Genomic DNA, 16055 nt, shown 5'->3' on the forward strand with positions numbered 1-16055 from the left:
CAGTTCCAGCATAACCTCCTTGCTCTTATATTCTATGCCTCAGCTAATAAAGGCAAGTATCCCATATGCCTTCTTAAGCACCTTATCTATCTGTCCCGCTACCTTAAGGGACTGGTGGACATGCATACCAAGGTCCCTCTAATCTTCGGTACTTCCCAGGGTCCTACCAATCATCGTGTATCCCTGTGCCTTCTTTGTCCTGTCCAAGTGCGTCACCTCACACTTATCCGGATTAAATTCCATTTGCCACTGATCAGCCCATCTGACCAGCCCGTCTACATCCTCCTATAATCTAAGGCTATCCTCCTCACTATTCACCACCCAACAATTTTCGTGTCATCCACAAACTTACTGATCAACCCTCCTACATTCAAATCTAAATCATTTATATATACCACAAACAGCAAGGGACCCAATACCGATCCCTGTGGAACCACACTGAACACAGGCATCCAGTCACAAAAACACCCCTCAACCATCACCCTCTGCTCCCTAACACTCAGCCAATTCTGGATCCAATTTGCCAAATTGCCGTGGATCCTGTGGGCTCTTACCTTCATTATCAGTCTCCCATGAGGGACCTTATCAAAAGCCTTGCTGAAGTCCAAGTAAACTACGCCAAATGCATTGCCCTCATCCACACACCTGGTCACTCCTTCGAAAAATTCAATCAAATTGGTCAGACATGACCTCCCCTTAACAAAACCATGCTGACTGTCCTTGATTAATCCTTGCCTCTCCAAGTGTAGATTCATTCTGTCACTCGGAATTGCTTCCAATAGTTTTCCCACCACTGAGCTTAGACTGACTGGCCTGTAGTTCCCTGGTTTATCTCTTCCTCCCTTCTTGAATAATGGTACCACATTGGCTGTCCTCCAGTCCTCTGGCACCTCTCCTGTGACCAGAGAGGTATTGAAAATTATTGTCAGCGCCCCTGCTATCTCCTCCCTTGCCTCACTCAACAGCCTGAGATACATTTCATCCGGGCCTGGAGATTTATCTACTTTTAAGCCTGCCAGACCACTTAGCACTTCCTCCCTTTATATGCTAATTTCTTTAATTATATCACAGTCCTTCTGCCTGATTTCCGTACCCATGTCGTCCCTCTCACTTGTGAACACCGACACAAAGTATTAATTTAGAACGCTACCTACGTCTTCCAGCTCCACACACAAATTACCACTATGGTCCTTAATGGGCCCTACTCTTTCCCTAGTTATCTTCTTATTCTTAATGTACTTGTAAAATAACTTTGGATTTTCCTTTATTTTACCTGCCAATGTTTTTTCATGCCCCCTTTTTGCTCTCCTAATTTCCTTTTTAAGTTCCCCCCTACACATTCTATACTCTTCTAGGGCTTCCACTGTTTTGAGCCTTCGGTATCTGCCATAAGCCTCCCTTTTTCTCTTTATCCAATCCTGTATATTCCTTGACATCCAGGGTTCCCTGGATTTTTTGGTCCCACCCTTTATCTTTACTGGAATATGTTGGCCCTGTACTCTCCCAATTTCCTTCTTGAATGAGCCCCACTGCTCTGACGCAGATTTATCTAAAAGTAGCTGCTCCCAGTCCACTCTGGCCAAATCATATCTGATCTTATTAAAATCGGCCTTCCCCCAGTTTAGAACTCTGATTTCTGGCCCATCCTTGCCCTTTACTATAACAACCTTGAATCTAACAGAGTTATGACCACTATCTGCAAAATGCTCCCCCATTGATACCTCTACCTCTTGCCCGGCTTCATTTCCTAAAATTAAGTCCAGGACAGCGCCCTCTCTTGTAGGACCTTCTACGTACTGGCTTAAAAAGCTCTCCTGGATGCATTTTAAGAATTCTGCTCCCTCTAAACCTATCACACTATGACTAACCCAGTTAGTGTTAGGGAAGTTGAAATCCCCCACTATTACCACACTACTATTTTTACACTTCTCTGAAATTTGCCTACATATCTGCTCTTCTATTTCTCTCTGACTGTTTGGGGGCCTATAGTACACTCCCAGCAATGTGATTGCTCGTTTTTTGTTTTTAAGTTCTACCCATATGGCTTCATTTAAGGAGCCTTCTAAGATGTCATTACTGCTGTAATTGATTCCTTGATCAATATTGCGATACCCCCTCCTCTTTTACCTCCTTCCCTGTCTCACCTGAAGACCTTATATCGTGGAATATTGAGCTGCCAATCCTGCTCCTCTCTCAACCATGTCTCTGTGACAGCAATGACATCATACTTCCATGTGTTAATTTGTGCCCTCAACTCATCTGTCTTATTCATCAGACTCCTTGCATTAAAATAAATACCATCCAACCTTGCCAAACCCCCTTGTGCCTTAACTGGCCTATAATTTCTATGCCTTCCAGACTCACTTGCTCTCTCTTCTAATTTTGGCTGTGCATCTCCCCCTCCTGAACCGCCTCTCAGGATCCCATCCCCCTGCCAGGTTAGTTCAAACCCTCCCCAACAGCACTAGCAAGCCTTCCCGCAAGGATGTTGGTCCCATTCCGGTTCAGGTGCAACCAGTCCGCCATGTACAGGTCCCACCACCAGAAATGGTCCCAATGTCCCAGAAATCTAAAGCCCTTCCTGCTGCACCATCTCTCCAGCCACGCATTCATCTGGACTAACCTCCTATTTCCATACTCACTAGCACGTGGCACCACAAGTAATCCAGAGATTTCTACCTTTGAGTTCCTGTTTTTTAATCTGCTTCCTAGCTCCCTAAATTCTGCTCGCAGGGTCTCATCCCTCTTTCTACCTATGTCGTTGGTACCAATATGTACTACGATTTCTGTCTGTTTGCCCTCCCCCTTTAGAATGCCCTGCAGCCTTTCAGTGACATCCTTGACCCTGGCACCAGGGAGGCAACATACCATCCTGGAGTCACGTCTAAGGTCGCAGAAACGCCTGTCTGTTCCCCTTACTATCAAGTCTCCTACCACTATTGCTCTTCCCCTCTTTTTCCTCCCCCCCCGACTGTGCAGCTGAGCCACTCACAGTGCCATGAGCGTGGCTGCACTCCCCAGAGGAACCGTCACTCTCACCATTTTCAAACACAGATAAATGGTTCTCGAGCGAGATGCACCCTGGGAATTTCCTGACTACCTGCCTGACACCTTTCTTCTGACTGATGGCCATTCATTCCCTCTCTGTCTGCACTTCTGTAAACTGTGGGGTGACCACATCTAAAAATATGCTATCCACGAAACACTCAGCCTCACGGATGCACCGCAGTGCCTCCAGCTGCCGCTCAAGCTCCAAAACGCAGAGCACAAGTAACTGCAGCTGGTGGCACTTCCTGCATACATGGGCCGTCAGGGAGCAAGGAGCGTCTAGGACTTCCCACATGTCGCAGGCGGTACATAATATGGGACTGAGCTGCCCTGCCATGCCTCCAGCTGAAAAATAAAACCCTTTCTTTAAGCTAAATACAGAAAAAAAAGTTATATTATTTATGTACTTTAAATAAAAACTAGAACTTATACCTTTTCTTAGCTTAATCTATTTTAAACTGGAGAAAAACACTTACCAATACTCACCAATCAGCTCTCACCTTTGTGCTGATGTCACTTTTTGAAGCTTCCCCACACTTGCGCTGGTTCTGATCTCTCTGCCGCTCTCTCGCGCTATCTTGTGATGTCAGTCTTGTTATTTTCAACAAGACCTGACTGCAGGACACTCTTCCCAGACTGCTTCACCGCGATGCTGACTGCAGGACACTCTTCCCAGACTGCTTCACTGTGATGCTGACTGCAGGACACTCTTCCATTCTTCCCAAAATAAATACAAATTGCAAAACCATTGTGATAGCGTGATCAAGTTTTCCTTGTGGATTTGGTCCAACTGGCACACGTTATCTGCCATGTCATAGGAATGTAATGGATGGGAAGTGCAAAGGTGGGCATAGTGGATGTGGTAGACAGGGGCATGTGGGCAGGCTGTTGGCAGTACTTGGAAGAGGAGAGTGGAATTTTTTTGCGCACATCTGGAGATAGTTTCCCACCTTTTGCTGTAGCTCTGCTTGGGTTTCAAATGTGGTTTATTCCTGTACTGTAAATACCCTTTAAGCAATTAAACAGGCACTGCAGGTTTGATCCCCAATTATTGGGTCAGATCTGCTGTTCCTCAGGACCAGTGGATGTTGTGGAATTGGCAGCCCAATCGGTTCAACTGAAATGAGATTGGAATAAAAACAAAAAATGCTGGAAACACTCAGCGGGTAAGGCGGTATCTGTGGACAGAGAAAAATGGTTAATTGGCTGAATTTAATGCAGGAGATGGTAGCCTTACACCACCAGCAGCATAAAAGTTAAGGCTGAGGCCTCCTCCGCTTAGCCAGGTAACCCCATAGTTATCTTACGACTGTTGGACCTTTAATTAAGTTGAGTCGAGACTTAAGCCCCCATCAGGGAGGAAGTCCTGCCTCCAAGAGCTACCAACCAATAAAATGACCACAGTTCTCTGGTCCCAGCAGTGCCACTGGAAGAGGAGGCCATTCCTTGAACTGCAGGTAATCCCTGAAGAAGAGCAGTCTGTCGAACTCAGATGACGGTAAGTCCAGGATCTCATCGGAACCAGGCCGACTGGCTCGAGTAAAAGGGGTGAGGGGTTGGCCGGGCTGGAGAGGAGAAATGGGGTTGAGAACACCTTGGGAAGGGCCTCTGTTGGGCACAGGGTGCCCGAACAAGAGGGGAAACCCCCTCCACCAGCAATAAGACTGGACACTTGCCAGCCTGGCAGCAGGTAAAATCCCAGTGGTGGGAAGAGGAGGCCCTTAAGTGGCCATTGTTTGGCAACTTATGGGCCTTTGGGAGAGCAAGCCACCTGACCTCTCAAGTAAAATACCTACAGGGCAGTTAGGTGACAGCACAGCGCTGCTGCCATGCTGTCCAATTTCATCACCCTCCCCCCCCCACCCAACCTGTCAACCCGCCCTCAAGGTGGGGTGGAGCCAACGTATAATTCCAGTCAATGTTTCAGGTCAATGACTTTTCATCAGAACAAATCAGAAGCAAGGCTGGGATATCTCAGCCCCGGTAACCAGTAGGTGTGTCTCTGGGACACAAAACACCCCCACAATTGCAGCAAAGGAAAGGAAAACGTGGCTGCTGTGTGTCACAGGTACCCAGATTGCACCCTTTGCTAAATTTCAATATTCTGCCGTCAGTGAAATTTAGCTGCAAAAATGGTTGGAGTTGTAAGTCAAAATATCACAGCAGGGTAGAAGAAGCAAGATTCTCAGAATAGGAATAAAACACAATGTTGCAGATAAGTGGAGGGAGCTTTACTGTGCATCTAATCGGTGCTGCCCATGCCTGGAAATGTTTTTGATGGGACAGTGTAGAGGGCACTTAATTCTGTATGCAATCCATGCAGAGGGAGTGTTCGATGACTGACATTATATGTATCTGAAATGGGAAATGACACATGTCTCAGCAATAACATTCATCATCTTTAACAGATTACGAATATTTAATTTCTTCTCTGCTGCAAACAAACACAACTGTCAGTGACAGAAATTCTGTGCTGTTATGCCTGGATAGTGTAGCTCACTATCTCACACATGATTGTCAGGGAAGTAAATGTGAGGCTTCCGTGCAATGCACAGGGCAGGAGAATGACTGAGAACATATCCAATCCAGATCTATTCGGAAAATATTTTTTTCTGACAAGGGGCAGAAATTGGGGAGAAAAGTTTGGTTCAGAGTTTGGTTTATGAAATTTACATTCAAAGCAATAATCTCTCATTTCTGATCTCATTACAGGCAGTAAAGGGGTTAAAGACATCTACCACCTAATTCTGCTATGCTGCAGAACTGGCATAAGACATAATATTTGCAGCACAGAAACAGGCCATTATGTCCAGCAGATCCATGCTGGTGTTTATACTTCACAATAGACTCCTACCCTTGTTTACCTTATCCTATCAGCATAACCTTCAATTCCTTTCTCCTTAAATCTTTCCTGAATTCCCCATTGGACAAACTTATATATTTATGCCCAATAGATTTTGTCTCCCTGCTAGTTGAAATATCTTTTCTATGCCTACCTTATCAAATCCTTTTATAGTTTTAAAGATTTTATCAGGTCATCTCACAGCCTTTTCTAGAGAAAAGAGCCCCAAGCCTGTTCAATAGTTTGATTGGTTTCAGAATTAGAAGATTCTTGTAGCACACCTCTCCCCTAGCACTTGCATACACACCAGCCTGAATGCTGCCTTTTAACAGCCTGAACCTTCTCTCAGCCTTTTTGCAAGAAATTGAATTTAATGATTCTGAATCAGGATGGATGGACTCCATGCACAGTAAATGATGGAAAAGCTCTACTGAATTATGGCACCAAGGCAGCACCACATGCAGTGGGATGGAAATGTGCCAGAGTATGTGTGCTGAGATTGCAGCTCTGACATGTTGCTGAATTCATTTGATGTCTCCCCAGGGCTCAGGTGGAAGTAATACACTAACCTAACCAGCCCCTAGGACCATAAACCTCCAAAAATATCTTAATGCAGTTTCAATCTCCATTCATACAAACAAAGTGAAGTCAGCAGAAATTTAAAGGATCTCACGCTGGATTGAGTTAGATAAATGATAACACAGGCTGGAGTGATTTAGACATGGGATAACATACAGGCTGGAGCAAGTTAAAATGGAGTAACAGAGAGGGTGCAGTGAATTAGCCATGGGGTAACACACAGCCTGGTGTGAGTTAGATGCGGAGTTTAGATGCGGAGTAAAATACAGACTGAAGCGAATTATATATAGATAACACACAGGCTGGAATCTTATCTGGCATTATTAATAGTTCTCTCTCTTCAGGCTCAATCCCTCTCTCCTTCAAATCATGAGCAGGCAGAATGCAATATTGCATGTCACTCACTGTGAATGTCAGGATGTGATCAACTGATGGGGGGTCCATCTGTAGTGGCTGGCTGGGAGAGGCTAACCTTACCTTTGTCACAGGAGCAATCCCTGTCCTCCCTTGCCACCTTGGCTGCCTCCGCCTCAAAGGGAGCGTGCTCCTGGATGTGCGCCATCCCTCCTCCTGTCTGGGATCTCTCCCTCCTGTTGTGGTCTAGCTTGGCCTGCATGAAGACAAATGGATAGAATGTGAATGAGAACGGATGGAGGAGAGATTGGAAAGCGTGCATAGCAGCTGTGTGTGCTGAGCCTTCCCTAGTGACGGCTGAAGATGCTGATTATGCAGGATGATAGATGAGATGGCAGTGATGTTAAATGTTAAAGTGTACGTGAGACATTCGGTGCTGATGTCTGTTCTCCATAGTGTGTGAGATCCCTGAGGACTGTAACCCTTTGAGTGTCTGATGACATTATGAGAGTGTGAGTTTGGAGTTAGCAGAAGGTTGACTTACCCTGGTGAAGTAGATTAGATCACTTATCTTCTTCCTACACTGCAGGACATTTCTATTTTGGGTCCCAACAGCACAGATGTCTGTTGCGGCCCCCTCCCAGGCCAATGAGGTGAGGTTCCATCCCTCAGGAAGAGGACATCACTGCAGTTGCAGACGGCATTGAGGAGAACCGTCAGGGAGTCGTGGCTGAACCTTGGGGCACAGGGTTTCTTTCTCCTGGGGGCCATCTCACACCACCACCTCTGGGCTGCAGAGAGTGAACCTGTGTTTTTGGGTGGCATTCAAATAAGGCGCCAGGACCTTTGACCCTATAAGGTAACGGCAGAGAACGAATCAGTGCCCTCTCCGTCATGTGATTCGGAGAGCAGCTCGCCAGTGCATGCTTAATGAGGTCCCAGGCATACAATCGGGTGCGAGAACCTGTCCCGCCGCTGAGCAGGAAACGTGCCAATTATCCCACCTGTCATCACACTTAGTCTCCAAAATGGAAAATTCTGCTGGTTGTCTGTGTCCTAACTCACACCAAATCCCATTAACCTATCACCCCGGTTCATGTTGATCTGTACTGATTCCCAGTTAAGCAATGCCTTTATTTTAAAATTCTCAATCTTATTTTCAAATCTCTCCATGGCCTGGCCCCTCCCTGTCTCGGTAATCTCCTCCAGCTCCACAACTTCCGAAATACCTGCATTCCTCTATTGTGGCCCTTTTGACCATTTCTAATTTTAATTGCTTCACCATTGATGGCATGCCTTCAGCTGCCTAGGCCCTAAGCTCAGGAATTCCCTTCCCAAATCCCTCCACCTCTCTACCTCACTTTCCTCCTTTAAGGCACCATTAAAATCTACCTCCTTGACCAAACTTTTGGTCACCTGACCTAATATCTCCTTAATGTGGCTCAGTGTTGTTTTGTTTTATAATGCTCCTGTGAAACTTCTTGGGATGTTTTATACAAATACAAGTTGTTGGTGCTGTTGTTGAATGAGTTAAACACAAGATAACACGCAGACTTGAGCGAATACAGAATACAAAGAGACTATTCAGCCCTTCAATCTATGTCAGTGCTAACTCTCCAACTGGAACTCTTTACTCGAAATCCCCTTTCCCTCCCATATTCTTCCTTTTCAAACATTTATCGAGTGTCCTTTTAAATAGTTTTCCCATCTCTGTTTCGGTAGCCTCTTGTCATAAGACAATTCCTTGTTCTATTAATATGTCTTGAAAATATTTCTTCTGTTGTTCAAGTGATAATCCTCAGTTTGTGGCTCCGTTACAGATTCATCACATGTTCTTTCACTATTTACCCTCTCAAAATCTTTTGGCAGTCTGAAAACCTCAGTTTGATCTTCCTGGGCTTTCAGTGTGCCACTTTCTCAGCACTTTTCCATTTCCTATTCGAATTCCTATTCAAATTCTTTCAGAAGATGTTTTCACAAACATTGACAGCTGATAGGTACACCATGTGCTATCACAATCTGTTGTAAAAGTGGTTTTATTTTACTGACTGATGCTAGAATACTGTGGTCTGTTCACTCTATAATGTGAGTAATAGCCTAGCCTGCAGCTGCAGGAATCTTTATTTAAGTTTTGGGCTGAAGTTCAACACCATTAATGGGAGCCTATAGCAAATGGAAAGGCATTGAATGAAGCCAATATGAAATTCAAAGGCAGATCTCCTTTGTAAAGGTAATATTGTCCAGTGATCACGATGTCCAGGGGTTTGGCAGGCAGGGATGGTGAGGAAGGAGAAGGTGATGACCAGGGAGTACATGACAGGGAGCAGTCCAACTCCCAGTGGGGATGGCACTCAGACTTCTACGTCCTCTATTGATAATTTCCCTTTCCACCAAAGCACAGATAAGGGAACTAAAGGATCATTTTTTAAAGTCTGATGGGAAAGTCTCAGGGAAAGTCAAAGGACCCCTCCCCAAGGGTTCAGCGCAGGAGAAGTTGCAACACTCCCTTCACTGATTAGTGGAACTAGGAGATTCCCTCACCTTTGATTGTGGAGGGTATCAGAATTAAGCTCGATCCTACCATCTCCCAACACCCATGCTCTCCAGCTAAGGTCAGCGATAGGAGCTGAAATAGAAACAGGACTCTGGTTTAGAAAGAAGTGCAATGGTTTGTGTAAAGGTTCATCCCGAGCAGCTCCGTAACTCTTTGGACTGTTCCAGGGATGCACACCGAGACAAACATCAACTGTTCCTGGAGGACCATCAACTGGGTGAAAGATACTCTTTGGTCTGCCTGAAACCTGTTGGTCTTCCACTGTGACTGAATGTCGCAAGCTGGTACATTCCAAGGTCCAGGATTATGTGCTGAATGATGCACTAAAGCTTGGGGCACTCACCACAAAGATTCAATGGGGAAAAGCCACAGTCTAAGGCCCTCCCGCCATAGTGCACTGAAGAGCTGCAAGTCATAGAAAACCCCTTAGATCTTATGCACCGGAGAACGTTTGATATGAAATGTAATTGCATATTGTAAATCTAACATGTACAATAATTGTAAGTGTAGTGAGGCACCTCAGATTGCCACTTACTGTACTGAAATAAATTGAACTCTACTGCACTTTATGTAATATCAAATTCTAACTGTAATGTAATGCACCTTTTCAAAATTTTATGAATAAAGTATATTTTTTGAGAAAGTAAGGAAGCAGGCCCTAGTTGAATTTTTCCCTTCTTAAGCCAGGGCACTGAGGCCAATTGTAGTGTTGTAGCTTCTGCCACAATGAGATCAGCTGGTTCAATGTACTTTCTGTTTTCAGTTGGAAGTTCAGCTGATAAACCCTGTGAGGCAGCTGACAGGTGTTAACATCTGACTCAAGTAAATGCTGCAGCACCTAGCTCATTCACTAGAAAAGGTGCTTGCAGCTTTGCTTAGAGTCCATTTCTGTGCACTTCATTTACTACCTGAATAAATATAGGACTGGTTGAGTCATTAGGGTTGCCAACTTAGTTGGATGTATTCCTCGAGGTTTCATTACCCCCTTACTATCTGGCCCCATGCTTCTCCCATTGGCTACTCTCATGATGCACCACTTCATTACCGCTTGGAGTTCATTGGTCTTTTTCCCATCGCCAATATTTTTATAACTAATGAGCTGAAGTGTTGAAAGAAAGTTATTTGTTTTAATGCCACATGACTTTTTTCCTGGGTTTTTCTTCCCCAGAGTGTTATGGAGATTAATCTTTAATTCCTGAAGAATCCAGGATTGGCAAACCTATCAGTCACAATGAATACATACCCAGCTAGGACACTGATGCTATTAACTAAATGAGGACATCACACACAGTTGGTTGGGATTTAACATTTAATATATCCTTAATGTAAAGTAGCATGTTAGGAACGGAAGGCTGGTGCCCAATGATTTCATCTAGTAATCAACCTCATAGGGTCTTTTAGCATTTTGTCCTGACTCTCTGCATCTCTCAAACGTTGGACAGGTGAAGCTCAGGGCGAGGGCTATTCCTCCAAGGATCTCAATACAACTTCCCGCCCAACCAAAGTACAGCGAGCTCCCACTCTGATACTGGGTGTGAGTGTCGGGGCTGATTTTCTGCATGGAGGTCATGTAGAGAGTGAGTGGGGTGATGCACAGAGATCCAGCCAGGATAATGACAACTCCACTGGCCCCAGCTACATTTCGAAGGGGAAAGTCCATCCAACAGCGTATCCCTACACTGGCCACAATGATCCCCATTCCACACACCAGGAGGGAGCTCAGCATGAGGGCCCTGGACCACTGCACAATCTCGTCCCGCTGGTACACTGTGGTCACCGGCCAGCACTGTTTAGTGTCTTGCAGTTCCAGGCACGACTCCCACAGACCATCAGACTTTACGGCTGTGTTTTTCCCCAAGTTAATGGGCCCCTGGCGCCACTGCGGGGTCAACACAGCTACAAACACCAAGACCAGCCCGACAGGAGCACTGACAATCCCGATGATCATCGGCGGTGGGGTCCGCATGTTGTAGATACTCAGAGTTCAGCCAGAACCTGCAAGGAAAATAGAGAGGAGGAAGTCAGTGCACAGTGTGAAGAGCACTTCAGAACAAATGGGCCAGTTGCAGATGAGTGAGACTCGGCGTAAATGGGACCCACTTGAATCTCAATTGACCTGCTAGGTGGAGGAAGGGACTTTCTGTGCCTGAGTGCAACTAACACTAGAAAGTTCAACAGGAACAACGCACAGTCCTAGGAAAGCCATAAGTACAAACAGGAACAGAAATAGGCCATTGGGCCCTCCAAGCTGCTTCACCATTCAGTATCATCTTGACTGATCTGACTGTGGCCTCAACTCCACTTTTCTGCCTGTGCATCATAATCCTTGACTCCCTTGTAGATCAAAAATCTATCTAACTCAGCCTTGAATATATTCAATGACCCAGCCTCACTGCTGCCTGGGATAGAGAATTCCAAACATCAACGATCCGCTGCGAGAAGAAATTCCTCATCATCACCGTCTTAAATGGGAGACCTCTTATCTTGAAACTATGCCCCTAGTTCTAGATTCCCCCATGGGGGAAGCATCCTTGCAGCATCTACACTGCCTAGCCTCCTCAGAATGTTATATATTTAAATAAGATCATCTCTCATTGTTATAAACTCCAATGAGTATAGCTCAACCCGCTCAACCTTTCCTCATAAGACAACACCTTAATCCCAGGAATCAACATACCCAAACTGTATGCAGTACTCTAGGCATGGTCTCACTAGCGCCCTGTACAGTTGTAGCAAGACTTCCCTATTTTTATACTCTATGCCTCTTGCAATAAAGGCCAACATTCAATTTGCCTTCCTAATTACTTGCTGTGTCTGCATGATAACATGTTGTGATTCATGTGCCCAGATCTCCCTGTACCAGAGCATTCTATAGTCTCTCCCTCTAAATAATGTTTTGTTTATCTATTCTTCCTAACAAAATGGATAACCTCACATTTTCCCACATTATAGTCCATCTGCCAAATCTGTGTCGACTCATTAAACCTATCTATATCCCCTTGCATACTCTTTATATCCTCCTCAAAACTTGCTTTCCCTCCTATCTTTGTATCGTTAGCAATTATGCCTACAGTGCTGTCCATCCTTAATCCAAATCATTAATATAGATTGGGAATATTGCTGAAACATAAAAGACATGCTGTCAAAGCTATTCACCCATTAGGACAGACACATGAATGCCAAATTTGGCATTTAATTAGGCATCCTTTGCTGATTTCTAAAGTTTTCCCAACCTTCTGGCCTGCCATTAATCGTCGCAGCATTGTAAGCTTTCTCTTTCAATTAATTTTTTTATATTCGTTCATGAGATGTGGGCATCGCTGGTTCAGCCCAGATTTATTGCCCATCCCTAATTGGGGTCAGAGGGCATCTAAGAGTCAATCACATTGCTGTGGGTCTGGAGTCACATGTAGACCAGGCCAGGTAAGGAAGCAGGTTTCCTTCCCTAAAGCACATTAGTGAACCAGGTGGGTTTTTTACGACAATCGTGGTTTCATGGTCATCATCATTTAATTCCAGGTTTTTATTGAATTCAAATTTCACCATCTTCCCTGGTGGGATTCACACTCAGGTCCCCAGAGCATTACCCTGGGTCTCCAGAATACCAGTCCAGTGACAACACTGCTGTGCCACTGCCACCATCCTTACATCCTTAGTTAATCACAATAATTCATCCCTCTCGTTAAGTCTTATCTTTGTTGAACGTTATGAAATATCTTCTTAAATGTTTGCCACTGCTTATCCGTTGTCCTACCTTTTAGCCTATTTTCCCAGTCTACTTTAGACAATTCTGTTTTTATGCCTTTGTAATTGCTTTTATTTAGGATTAAGACACCAATTTCTGACTCAAGTTTCTCACCCTCAAACTGAATAAGAAATTCTATCGTGTTATGATCACTCTTCCCCAGAGGATCTTTTACTATGGGATCATTAATTAACCCTTTCTCAATGCACATGAGCAGATCTAAAATAGCCTGTTCCCTGGTTGGTTCCACAATGTATTATTCTAAGAATACATTCTATGAACTCATCCACAAGACTACCTTGGCCAATTTGATTTGTCCAATCTATGTGAAGATTAAAATCACTCACAATTATTGTAATATCTTTCTTATGAGCCCCCATTATTTCTTGATTTATGCTCTGTCTTATAGTGTAACTATTGTTTGGGGGCCTATAAACTGTTCCCACCAGTGACTTCTTTCCCTTGCTATTTTTTAACTCCACCCAAACTGATTCTACATCTTGATCTTCCAATCCAAGATCATTTCTCACTACTGTATTGATCTCATCCTTTATTATCAGAGCTACCCTACCTCCTTTTCACTTCCTTTCTTCTTATCCTTCTGAATGTCAAATACCCTTGAATATTCAGATCTTAGCCTCGGTCTCCTTGCAACCATGTCTCTGTAATTACTAACATATACCCATTTATTTCTATCAGTGTCATCAATTCACCTATCTTGTTAGAAATGTTGTGTTCATTTTGATAAGGAGACTTCAATTCAGTCTTTTTCTGACCCTATTTGCTGGTGCACTCTTGTGTTTGTACACTTTGTCCCTTATTGTCACAAACTGGTTATTGTTACCATAATGCCACTCTGCACTATTGCTTTGGCTCTTTCCCTTTAACTTCCTAAATTTCCATTTCCTTGAACATCCCTCATCCCAGTAATTTACTTTTCCTTACAGCCCTACAGTCTCAGTTATTCAATTAGCCAGAACACTGGTCCTAAACCCATTTCTCCCACACCAATCTTTAAGCCACGCATTCAGCTCTCTAAAATTATTTACCCTATGCCAATTCCCTCGTAGCTCAGGTAGTAATCCATATATAGAACCATAGAAATGTTATGGCACAGAAAGAGGCCATTCAGCCCCTTGTGTCTGTGCCAGCTGAAAAAACTAGCCACCCATTCCAATCCTACCTTCCAGCATCTGGTCTGTAGCCTTGCAGGATATAGCATTTCAGGTGCATATCCAGGTAACTTTCAAATGAGTTGAGGGTTTCCACCTCAACCAACAACCTGGGCAGCGAATTCCAAACACTTACCATCCTCTGGGTGAAAAAGTTTTTCTTAATATCCTCTCTAGTCCTTCTGCCTAAAATCACCTAAAATCTGTGCCCCTGGGTAATTGGCCATTCTACTAGGGGAATCAAGTCTTCCCTGTCTATCTAGGCCCCTCATAATTTTGTACATCTTAATCAAGTCACCCATCAGCCCCCTCTGTTCTAAGGAAAACAACCCCAGCCTACCTAATCTTTCCTCATAGCTACAATTTTCCAGCCCTGGCAACATTCTTGTAAGTCTCTTCTGTATTCTTTCCAGAGCAATTATGTCCTTCCTGTAATGTGGTGACCAGAGCTGTGAGCAAAACTCAAGCTGTGGCCTAACTAGCATTTTACACAGTTCCAGCAATACATCCCTGCCTTTGTAATCTATACCTCATGCAATAAAGGAAAGCATTCCATATGCCATCTTTACCACCTTATCTACCTCTCCTGTCATCTTCAGGGACCTGTGGACATGCACTCCAAGGTCTCTCTCTTCCTCTACCCCTCTCAATATCCTCTTGTTGATTGAGTATTCTCTTGCTTTGTATGCCCTCCCAAAATGCATTACCTCACACTTCTCCGGATTGAATTCCATTTCCACCCACTCAACCAAACCATTGATATCATTCTGCAGTCCACAGCTATCCTCTTCACTATCAACTACATGGCTGATTTTTGTGTCATCTGCAAATTTCCCAATCTTGTCTCTCACATTTAAGTCCAAATCATTAATATATACAACAAACAGCAAGGGACCCAACACTGAACAGGAATGCCACTGGAAACCGCTTTCCATTCGCTAAAACATCTGTCGATCATTGCCTTTTGTTTCCTGTCACTGAGTCAATTTTGGATCCAACTCACCACAATCCCCTGTATCCCACTGGCTTTTACTTTTTTGATCAGTCTGCCTTGTCAAATGCCTTACTAAAATCTATGTAGACCATATCAACTACACTACACTCATCAATTCTCTTTGTTTCTTCCTCAAAAAATTCAATTAAATTATTAAGACATGACTTTCCCTTAACAAAACCATGCTGACTATCCCTGATTAATCCGTGCCTTTCTAAGTGACAGTTTAACCTGGCTCTCAAAATTGATTCTAATAACTTGCCCACCACAAAGTCAGACTAACTAGCCTATAATTATTTGGCCCATCCCTTGCACCCTTTTTAAACAATAGCTCAACATTCGCAGACCTCCAATCCTCTGGTACCTCACCTGTATCTAGTGAGGATTGAAAAATGATCCTCACTGGATAATGATCCACAGATCATTAGCTTTGCGGTTCTGCTTTTGTTTCCTCGACGGGCCGAATGGCCTAATTTCTACTCCTATATCTTATGGTCTTATGGTCTTATGCTTTTAAATTTAGCCCCTGGCTGCTCATATTCTTTTAACACAACCTCTCTCTTAGTCCTATCTATGACATCGGTGCCCACGTGGACCACAGCAACTGGACCCTTCCCCTCTGACTCCAAGTTCCTCTCCGAGGAGATGTCCTTAACTTTGGTACTGGGAGGCCACACAGCCTTTGGGACTCACACTCTCAGTTCTAAAAAAACAGTATCTCTCACCCTAACTATATTTTAGTGGCTCCCTGCACCACAGTGCTATGG

At 44.2% G+C, this 16055-nt stretch overlaps 1 protein-coding gene across 2 annotated transcripts in view; it reads right to left on the reverse strand.

Annotated features, from left to right (window-relative positions):
• Positions 1-10680: 10680 nt before the first annotated feature.
• Positions 10681-16055, reverse strand: part of cldn23l (claudin 23-like) — a 28215-nt gene continuing 22840 nt past the window's right edge. For both annotated transcript variants that reach the window (XM_078566305.1, XM_078566306.1), the window contains exon 2: positions 10681-11372. In XM_078566305.1, the coding sequence (XP_078422431.1) occupies positions 10750-11343 (594 nt within the window). In that variant the 5' untranslated portion in view covers positions 11344-11372 and the 3' untranslated portion in view covers positions 10681-10749. The remainder of the gene's footprint in view (positions 11373-16055) is intronic.

Source organism: Cetorhinus maximus, chromosome 21 (genome assembly GCF_964194155.1).
Source record: "Cetorhinus maximus chromosome 21, sCetMax3.hap1.1, whole genome shotgun sequence".
Classification (NCBI taxonomy): Eukaryota; Metazoa; Chordata; class Chondrichthyes; order Lamniformes; family Cetorhinidae; genus Cetorhinus; species Cetorhinus maximus.